We start from the raw sequence: 10807 nt of genomic DNA on the forward strand, positions 1-10807 counted from the left end.
CTTGGGGTCCCACCGAGCATCATTTTCCATTATTCCCTCCAGGATGAGTCACTGATGCGTCAGGAGGAGTCCTGGATGTCCCCTTTGTCCTGGAGGCCTCACCTGACTGCATGTCCAGCGCTGCCTGCAGCTTGGGGGGACAGTAGATGGCGTTGGCCGTGGTCCGTGCCGAGGTTAAGGCTGCTCTTGCTTTTGGCAGGTTGCTCAGGGCATGGTAAGTCTTGCTCTCTAACAGCTGCACTTCCACCAGCAGTGCCTTGTCATCCATCTTTTTCAATTCCCGAAGGAGCTGGGAGCCTGGGAGAGGGGGAAGGACAACAGCTCTGTGGGTTGTGCAGTTGGGGTTGTCCCCAAACCTGCAGCACTGCCCGCTCTCAAGGTCGAGAGGTCCTTTAGGCCAGGACCCTAAAGATTGAGACTTTAAGGATTTTTGAGCAACTCCAAAGCTCATGGGATGGGGAAGGAATGCTCCAAGCACAGGGTATTTACAGGACAAATGTAGGAGGTAGGAATGGACAGGCTGGAGAACGGCAGCATGAGCTGTCACATCAAAGCCTTGTGAGGACAGAATGAGCCAGTCTTGGAGAAAACTTGTCTCCTCCTCTCCCCCCCCACTAATCCAAGAGGTAACTTAGGGTGAGCAGAGATGAGCACCTCCCCCTCCCTTGCAGTTCTCAGGGGCTGAAAAGCAGATCTGAAACTGCATTACTGGGTAGAAAAGAACAGATTATCCCTAAAAACATCCCAAAGAGACTCCCTGCTTGCCCTGTCCCCCCACAGCCATGGACACAACAGTGACCCCTCAATGGAGCAGCACAGGGGCTGTCCTGTTCAGGCCTTCCCAACTGCCCAGGCTGTCCCATCACCATTCAAGGGATTAAACTCATTAAGCACAGCTTTGGAGCTGATCAGTTTAAATCCGAGTTCATTACCTATCCATATGCAAATGAGTTCTAACTCCATCCTGAATTCCATGCACCACAGCACTTAACCTGACATTCTGATCAGACAGGAGCCCCCCAGGTGACTCTGGACGTGACACAGCTCGTGCCACCACTCAGGGTGACAGGTTATGGGTCCCAGGTGAGCACTGTGTCCATGCAGTCATCCCCCAGCCCTGCTCTGCCACACGGCTTAAACCTCACCCACAGCTTCAGCTTCACTCACAGCCTCAACTTTCACTTGGAGCTCCACAGTCATTTGCAAAATGAGCATTTAAAAGGCACCAGAGGAGCTGTGAGGTGACCTGCTTCACTCTGCTCTGGGGCAGGGCAGGAGTTCACGTGGGTAATGACCACCTCAGGGGGTGCAGGAGCAAATCTTTGAAGTCTTCACAGCACCTCACCAGAGCTGGTCTAAGGACACCCACAGAGGTTCTGCCATTTCCCAGCATTGGCTTTACTGGGGTTGCGTTTGAGCAAAGGGACAAAAAGCTGTTTTCTCCCTCCAGCCTGACCACAGCAGTGTGTTCTAGCATGTGCCAGCAGCAGCCAAACTCCAGCCTTCAACTGGATACAGCCTCCAAAATTATTTGAAATTCATAAGTCACAGAATCCTGGAATGGTTTGGGTTGGAAGGGGCCTTAAAGCTCATCTCCTTCCAACCCCTGCCATGGGCAGAGACACCTTCCACGAGTCCAGATTGTTCCAAGCCTTGTCCAACCTGACCCTGAGGATCAGGTGAGATGGGTGAGGGTGGTGGAACAAAGAGAACAAAGACATCTCTAAGAGCTGTTACCACCCAGCCACAGCAAGAGATGGCAGAGCTGGCACAGCACCGAGGAATTAACTGCCAAATCCCACAAAATTTATCAAGGGACACGACACAGGCTGTAGTTTCTCTTGTCAAGAGTCTTAATTTAAAAAGCAGAGATCTACTACCACCACCTAGTGGGAGCCTCACCTAGTTGCAAAGCTTCTTGGTACCTCTTGGTGTCGAAGTAGAGAGAGACCAGCCTGGCCTGGAGAACAGAAAAGGAACTGCTGTGAGGAAAGCCAGAACAGATTTATTTTGTAAAATGAAAACTGTGACGTTCTTATTCTGCACTACAAATTAATTCAGTGTAATTAATTCAGTGTAATTAATGCCCACCCCATTGACACATACACACACACAAAAAAAGACCTGGACAACACACACACACACAAACACAAGTCCTCTCTACTTTTGACAGGTGTTAAAATCTGATTAAAAAGAGGGAAGATTGTGACCCCGCGGGGTTTGGGATCCGTCACGTACCTCCAGAGCCTGGCGTAGGAAAGTCCTCTTCTCTGATTTGGCCCATTCAATGCACTCTAAACACAGGTCCACCTGAAAGGGAGCAGAAGGAAATTAGTCAAGCCTAAAAGTCGAGGCTAACCAGTCAGGCCTAAAAGCTTTCCTTGTTAGTGCCTCCCCCCAAATGCCTCCGAACGACACCGAAGGTGTCGTTCGGAGGCATTTGGGGGGAGGCACTAACAAGTTTAAACTCACAAATTTAAACTCACAACTATGCTGAGTATTTTCAATAAAAGGCAATAAATTGCAGGGTTTTTTTAGGGCCCTTGATATGTCAAAGCAGCAGAGGTGCCAGGCTCTGGTTTTGGGTGCCAGGGGTGCCCAGCCCGTCACTTCAAAGCACGGCAGGGGCTTCTCGAGATTTTTGAGGTTGAGATCTCCCCCCCCACCACCCCTTGATGAATAAAAGGGTGTTCCACCTCAGACAGAAGAGGGTTTAGTAGTGGCCCACAACACCTAAGTCATCCCCCAGGTGCCAGGTTGGGGAAATCCTTATCCCAGAGTCTTGTCAGCTCCTCCTCACTGCTTATTAAAAGGTGAACATTTAATGAAAAGCCATTAGGAGGTTTCAATTTACTGCCCAGTGAGAGAGCTGGAGCGTTAGGAGATGGGGAAACCTCCAATTCCATTGCTTTACTGGGCTCCTGGGAGTCTTCTCAACACTGATGAAGCAAAAGTCCCTTGGAACTCCTCTGAAAGGATTCAGGATTGCTGCCTCAGGAACCTCGTAGGTTGGATGTCACCATTCCTTAAGGTTTTGGGGTTGGAATAGGCTTGAAAATTAATATTTTGACTAACTGGGTCCTATTTCCATCATTATTATCCCAACTCCTTTTGCAACTGCACCCAAACATCGTCCTTTACACCAAGTTACCTTTAGAAGGGTCTGAAGCTGCTCATTTTCTCCTGATGATTTAAAGATTCCCCCCTTCTCACCTGCACATCCCACCCCACTTCCTGGCCCCTTCTGCTAAAGAGGGGGCAAAACATTCTGTCAGCATCCCACAGAAGGCACAAAAGCCAAACAGCAAATGAGGAACATTTCCTGCCTTACCTGTACTGAAGGGTGATGGATCTGTGCTAATTTGGCTAATGGGAACATGACCTGCCCCTCTCAGCATGGCAGAACCTCCTCTGCCCTGCAGTCTGTCAGTCCCTGTGTGCAGGTTTTATGTGGGTTTTGTCCTTGACCTGCTGCTCAGACCCTGTCTCCCTTTTCCACCCAAGGGACTGGTGAGCCAGCACAACCCACTGCAGGTCAGCGCTGCTTGGCAGTGGCTCCTCATCACTTATAAGCTGCTCCTGTTCTTATCCCATTCCCAAATAACCAAAAAGTGGGGAAAAACCCCAAACAACAAACCACTGTATCCTGGGGAGTTGATGAGAACAGACTGAATCCTGACTGTGGGCTATGTTGGACTACCCTGGGTTGTCTGGGGAGAAGTTCACCCACTGACACAGTTTACACCTGTAAAACTCTTTCCACTCCCACTTCAGGGGTAACTTTCATGCCTCTGTGCAGTAAAACACCCACCACACTGTGTCTCCAGGTGGAAGATGATGAGTAACACTGACCACTGAATCCCATCAGCTCCTGGACAGCTCCTCTGTGCCATCCCACAGCACGCCCACCTTTCCTGGCCCCGATCCCTGGAGCAGCTGTAGAACCTCCCACATCCCCAGCTCTGACCACACCACAAAATACTCCCAGTGCTGCACCTACAATCATTTAGGTTGGAGAAGACCTCAAAGATCACCGAGTCCAAGCATTCCCCCAGAATGGCAACCCCTAATCCACGTCCCCAAGTGCCACATGCACACATCTTTTAAATCCCTCCAGGCCAGGACAACCCTTTCCATGAAGAAATCTCCCCTAATATCCAACCTGACCCAACCTGAGGAAACAACACAAACTTAACGCAGGATGGGAGCCACTCCTAACCTGCCAGCAGGGCGAGGCTTGCAGGAAAACCTGGTTGTGAATCAAATCATCTGATGTTTTATTTATAAAAATACATCCGAGCGCATTAAACGACATGAATAATTCTGGAGCACGAAGCAAACTAGGCCAGATGAAGGTGCTGCAAGGCTTTTGAGGAACAGCCTTGCTGCTGGAAGTGCAGCCTCACCTCCTGTCCCGTGGCTGCCTCCATGTCCAGGAACAGGTCGAGCAGGGACCGGACTAAACGGGCGGCCTTGGCTTTGCTGATGGAGTTCAAGAAGGGCCGGACGTACTTCAGGAGTCCTCCCAGCTCTGGAAAATAAAAATAAAAAAAAACCCAAACCATGAAATACAAAGAGCCAAGGGCTGCTGACAGGTCTGCACACGGTGTTTCTCACATCCAACAGGCAGTTTCTCAGTGCTATTCACAGGGCACGGTGATAAACGTCACCTGCAGCCCTGCCCACACTGCCTGGGACTGCAGCTCCCCAGTTACCACCAGTTGTAGCTACTCCTGCCTCAGGCACGTTTTAAAAATGTAAGAATCTGCTAAATGCTTTGAGATTGCTCTGTAAAATGGAGTTTATGGTTTAGAGGTGTTTTTATGATCTCAGTTTGACGCTGGACCCAGGAAGTCGGATACACCAAAATGGAAAACGACATTCCTTAACACTCCAACTGCTGGAAAATGACATTCCTTAACACTCCAACCGCTGGAAAATGACATTCCTTAACACTCCAGCTACACCTTGACCTGACTGGCTCTTACCTCACTTAACTACATTTCTGCTTGTAACAGGTGTATTAAAAGGTACAAAGCGAGTCTTTGGAAGGGGTGGAAGAAGGAAAAGTCTGTGTTTATTTGGAAACTCCCTAAAGTGTCATTCCCAGGGAGCAGGAATGCGGCAGTCAGGGCACAAGCAGCTCCAGGACTCGGTGTCACCCTGGCAGTGACCTGTTGGAATTGCACAAGTGAAAAGTCTCCTACAACAAACAACACGTGGCCACCGGGGCAGGTCCCGGCCAGGGCTGTTTACAGTTTGGGAAGATGATCTTCCAGCAGAGCAGGATTCAGTGCTGACTCATCAGCAGTGGGGTTTACACTGAAATCGCAGCTATTTGCCCCAGATTTTTGAGCCTCACCCAAATATCCAGGTGGATCTCACACCACTGTGTTTACAAGATTCAACAGTAAAAGAAAGATCAAATGAAGACTTGTAATGTCTAATTCAGGAATCTGAATTCAATGTACTCTGTATCAAACTGGTATCAAATCAAAACTAAAATAAAAGACTAATTTGATTTCAATTAGTGTATGGAGGAGTATCAGGAGGATTTCAGTTTGGGAGGATTCCAACAAAAACAAATGAAAAAAAGGTTTCTTCCATATTTCATTTAGCAGTAATGCAAAGTAATTGTCATAATATCTTACTAATATCTAAAAATTATTCCTCATAATTTTTTGCTCTTTCAACCTATTTATTTTAAGTTTAATCAAGCCTGATACAACTCATGTCTCACACTCTTAAGAAGCAGAACCCAGTTTTTTTCCAATCCAATCACTCCTGGAATCATGGAATGGTTTGGGTTGGAAGGACCTTAAAGCCCATCCAGTGCCACCCCCTGCCGTGGGCAGGGACACCTTCCACCAGCCCAGGTTGCTCCAAGCCCCGTCCAACCTGGCCTTGGACACTTCCAGGGATCCAGGGACAGCCACAGCTTCTCTGGGCAACCTGTGCCAGGGCCTGCCCACCTAAACAGCCAGGAATTCCTTCCCAATATCCCATCTATCCCTGCCCTCTGGCAGTGGGAATCCATTCCCCCTTGTCCTGTCACTCCATCCCTTGTCCCAAGTCTCTCTCCAGCTCTCCTGGAGCCCCTTTAGGCCCTGGAGTGATGTCATACTGACATTCTCAAACATCTCCGAGTGCAGATTTAGAACAAACAGAACTTATCTGGGGTGTGCCCTGGATCCTCAGAGCAGCCTTATTCCCAAACTGCAGCGCAAGAGGTCCCAAATCCTTCTCCAGTGGAAGAGGGAACAAAACAAGATGCTCTGCCAGGCCTCAGCTTTCATAAAAGTTTGGCTTTCTCTCTGCCAGAGCATAAGCGGGCAGGTTTTTCTAGAACTGAGGTACATCTGCTGCAATATCTGAGCCCTGGCAGTGCTCAGCTTTTACTCCATCAGGAACTGAGATCTGCTGCCCCACTTCACCCACACCACTCCTGTTCCCAGGTCCATTTACCCTCCAGCACCATTCACGGATGCAAATCCCAATCATTTCAATCCAAGCCCAAACACTCTGGTTTTCACACACAGCAAACAAACCCCCAGGACAGCAGCACACAGGTCCTTCCAACACATCAGACCTGCACTGAGCCACTCCCAGGGATCAGGGTGTGAGCTGGGAAAGGGGGGCTCTGGATCCATCAGCTCTCAGCCACTCCCAAGCACCTCCTCCTGTGCATCCCTGTGCCGCACCAGCCCCTCAGGACCAGTGGAATCATGGCTTTAGTGCCCAAAATACTCCTCCCCACAGAACTTCAGAAGAAAAAAAAGGAAAAATCAGGTGAAACATAATGCAGGGTGTGTCCAGCCTTTCCACTGATGTGCTCTGCAGCTGCCCCAGAGCTCACGAGAAACCCAAGTCAACAGCTGGAATCCAGCTGTGCATTTTCCAAACTACACGCTCAGCCACCCGGGATCAAAGTTCCCACAGAAATTTCCCTTCCCCACCAACATAACCATCAACTATTTTTAGGGTTTTATTTTTTCTCAAGTGAATGCAGTGCCTGGTAAAGGGGTGTGATTGACAGCTCTGGAGGAATGATGAGCAGCAGCTCTGGAAAATTAAGCCCTTGCTGCTCATCCTCGGGGAAGGTGCTTCCACAAGCTCACACACCATGGATCCAAATTCCTGATCTGAGTTATTCCAGCGCTATAGAACTGCCATGAAAAAAAAAGGAATTGATCTATGAGTTTATCTGCTTGATAAGGATGCAGGATTGAAGAGGGTCAGTGGTATTATTGCTGTTTTTGTAAACAAAGGCTGCAATTCAGCAGAGTCATGGAATCATGGAATGGTTTGGGTGGGAAAGGATCTTAAAGCTCACCCGGTGCCACCCCCTGCCATGGGCAGGGACACCTTCCACCAGCCCAGGTTGCTCCAAACCCCATCCAGTCTGCCCTTGGACACTTCCAGGGATCCAGGGGCAGCCACAGCTTCTCTGGGCAACCTGTGCCAGGGCCTGCCCACCCTCACAGGGAAGGATTCCTTCCCAGTATCCACTTCCAGGGATACTGGGCACTGAAACACCTCAGACCTGCCACCACTTGCTAAAACTAAACCTGGAAAAGAGACAGGAAGGGAAGGTGGCAGAGCCTCTCCCACAGCTCCAGCACAGCCCCAAGCTGGGGTACCCGTTCCCTCACCCCCAGCAAGCACATCCTGCTGATCCCATCCCCATCTACACACACACACACAGCTGGCCTCTTAATGCCACCAAATTAATCTTCTTCTACCCAGAACAAAATCACTCTGCAGTTCAGTGTTCTAACACCCTGCAAAAAACACTTCAAGTTTGCTCCTTCATCACCCTGCGTTTGCTGAGTTAACATTGCTATTTTCAATTTCTTAGCCTTCCCCTTAAAAAAAAAAATTAAATCTATTAGCTCCTTACCCTAGCAGAAAACCCTGGAGTTCTTTACACTGGTGTAAAACTTCCCCTTAAACTCAAGACAACCCCCAGGCTCTGCAGAGGCGAGGAGGCCACACGGACCCATCAGCTCTGCTCCCAGTTCTGCTCCCCAGCAGCACATCCTGGGGAGACCCTGCTGATGGTTCCCCCCTTTTTGGCCCAAACACTCACATCTCCCTCGCTGCAGGGGCACAACAGTGTTTGGTTTTCTCTCCAGGAGCAAACAGCAGAGTGCAAAGGGCACAGTGACAGCCACACTGAGCTGACTGACTTATTACTGGCACGGTGTGACAGCTTCTGCAATGCCCCAGGTGAAAAGGGCCCCCCAAAAGGGCACACAAACACAGCCCCAAACTGCTGAGTGCCAAACAACCAACCCTCCCTGCCCCGAGGAGTCAGGAACAGGTTCCAAATAATCACTGAACAGAGAACTCAACTCCATCTCTGTCCTCTCACAATGGAGGGACTGTCCCATCCTGCTCCCATGTGGAGCTGGGCAGGCTTTGCTGATGTCATGGCCCAGCAGATAAATCAATTAATTGTGAGGGAAGCTGCTGGACAGAAAGGACTCTATGGGACAAACTTTCCCCTTCGAAACGAGGCTCTGAGGTAATTAAAAACCAATCAGGAGACACTTCTCATCCCAAACATAATGACTTAACAAAACTTGAATCACTTGTACTAAAAGACCATCATGCCCCAGGGTCACAGACTGCACTGCACAGCAGCATCACTTGGGACAAGCAGCACAAGATTAACATTTTATGCTCTTTATTTATTTTTTTAGGGTTTTTTTTAGTTTAGTTTCTGTCCTGTCTCAGAGAGAACATTCCCTGCCAAAAGCTGCTTTTCCTGCTGTCCCATAAATAAGGAGACTAAACCCACTGGCTGCAGCACCTCCTGTCAGCTCAGCTGGATATCTCAGACTCACCTTCTGCCTGCCCAGTCTTGGCCAGCAGCGATCCCAGCTCCAGGATGCTCTGCTCCTTGACTTGCACTGCTTCCTCATCGTTCTCCTGGACATCACGTTTCACTGGGGAAAAAAAGAGCAGGAAAAGTTGTTCTGGTGTTGTTCCAGAGGACAATCCCTACTGGTCAGCTCCTGGAGAGGTGCCCAAAAGCAGGAGCTGATCCCACAGGCACTGGTGAGTTCAGCCCAGCGCCAGAGAGGTCTGGGGGGCAGGTTCTGTGGGAAGTTTAAATTCAGCTCGTAGAGCTTTGCCTGTGCTCCACGAGGGTATCACAGCTGACAGACCCCACTGCAATCCCAGCTCTGAACAGTCCCATTCAGCTTGTCAAGCTGTGTGAGTGGCATTTACAGACACCACCACACACCAGAGCCACAGAAGCACATAAAGGGCATTTAATGGGATTTCCGGGGTTATCCCGCTCTGGGATTGTTAATGGTGCTGCTTTGTGTGTTAAGCTGAGATGCCGTGGATGAAATGCAGCACAACACCATCTCTGAGAGGTAGAGCTGTTGTCCCCCCTCACTCAGGTGTCACAGCTGCTAGCAGTGCCACCTCACTCTGTGCCAGGTGAGTGACTCTGCTCCCAGGCAGGTGAAGCGACAAACAAACCCAGAAGCACCAATTCACGAGTTATCCCTTTCCTTCCCTGCCACCACCCCCAGTGCAAGGAATCCCTCCAACTTCCACACAAACACAGCAAAAATCCCAGCTCTGAGGGGACTAAACCCTCCACGAGCCCAGACTGTGGTGCCCAAAGCGAGAGAACTCCGCTCTCAAGGAGAAAAATCATCACACACCATCCTGGGCTGAGTCCTGACTGAGCCCGGGCCGGCCCAGCGTGACTCGAGAACACCAACCCCGAAAGAACCAGCAAAACACTGAGGGAGGCACAAACAACTCCTAAAGCCCCGACAGCCCCTCCGAGGCCGGACAGGAGCACCAGGAAAAACTTGTGCCGGCACAGCGGGGTGACAGCGGGGCACGGTGACAGCAGAGGCCCCGCACGGCACAGGAATATAAAGCATCGCTGCTTTTCCACCGGTTTCGAGGGCTCTCCACTGTCTTACCCCCAAATCACCCACAACCCCTTCAACACCCCCAATAAACGCCCGGGGCAGGGGGTGCCACCAGCACTCGCCGGGGACGAGCAAAGCGAGCACTGGGTGAAGTTCTCCAGCGAGGAGTTCAAACCGAGCCGCGGCACGGCGAGAAAACCTCCTCCAAAGCTCAGCGTGTGCGGCGCTGGGAGGGTTTACAGCGAATTTCAGAGCGGCAGGAGGAGCCCTCGCCGCCCGCCCTTCAGCGCGGCCGCGGCACCGCAACGCGAGCCCCCCCCCGCGAACCGGCACAGCCCGAGCACCCCCCTCACACATCAGCGCTCACACGGCGCCGGCCCCGGCTCCTCCATAGCCCCGCGGCGCGGAGCGGGCCGGGCCCAAGGCCGCGCTGCCCGCACGGTGAGTCAGCAGCGGCGCGGGGCGCGAGTGGGGGAAGGGGGTGCGCGTTGCGGGCGCGTTGCGGGCGCGGGGCGGCGGGCGCGGCGGTTGGCGGGGGCGCTCACCGATGGAGTGCAGGATGCCGATGGAGGCCTCGCGGTCGGTGGAGAGCAGGGACTGCGCGCGCTGCAGCTCCAGCACGGCCGCCGCCGCCATCTTGCCGCTCCTCCGCCTCGCCGCCCTCACGGAAGGGGCGGCGCCGCCGCCACGGCCGCGCCTCTTCCGCGCGCGCGGCATGGCGGGAACGGCGCGGGGCAGGGGCGGGGTTAACGGAGAGGGGCGCGGGGCGGGGAGGGGAGGGGCGGTCTGAGGAGGGACCGTCGGGAGGGGAGAGCGGGCGGGGTTCGGTGAGGGGAGGAGGGACGGCAGGGAGGGAGGGAGGGAGGGAGTGGTTGGGAAAGAGCGCCTTTGGGAGGGAAAAG

The 10807-nt window shown here is 51.9% G+C and overlaps 1 protein-coding gene across 3 annotated transcripts in view; it reads right to left on the bottom strand.

Moving 5' to 3' along the window:
- The window catches only part of PSMD11 (proteasome 26S subunit, non-ATPase 11), a 16688-nt gene extending 6091 nt beyond the window's left edge, over nucleotides 1-10597 (bottom strand). The window contains exons 1-6 of one of the 3 annotated variants that reach the window (XM_027909830.1): nucleotides 10451-10597; nucleotides 8850-8951; nucleotides 4407-4531; nucleotides 2239-2310; nucleotides 1903-1960; nucleotides 180-297 (exon numbers count right to left, since the gene is read on the bottom strand). In XM_027909830.1, the coding sequence (XP_027765631.1) occupies nucleotides 180-297; nucleotides 1903-1960; nucleotides 2239-2310; nucleotides 4407-4531; nucleotides 8850-8951; nucleotides 10451-10541 (566 nt within the window). In that variant the 5' untranslated portion in view covers nucleotides 10542-10597. Of the gene's footprint in view, nucleotides 1-179; nucleotides 298-1902; nucleotides 1961-2238; nucleotides 2311-4406; nucleotides 4532-8849; nucleotides 8952-9956; nucleotides 10085-10272; nucleotides 10357-10450 lie in introns of those variants that run through there. The other 2 variants (XM_027909831.1, XM_027909832.1) reach the window with 2 other exon arrangements.
- Nucleotides 10598-10807: the final 210 nt, after the last annotated feature.

Source organism: Empidonax traillii, unplaced genomic scaffold (assembly GCF_003031625.1).
Source record: "Empidonax traillii isolate 1590-97213 ecotype Southwest subspecies unplaced genomic scaffold, ASM303162v1 scaffold2457:size24050, whole genome shotgun sequence".
NCBI lineage: Eukaryota > Metazoa > Chordata > Aves > Passeriformes > Tyrannidae > Empidonax > Empidonax traillii.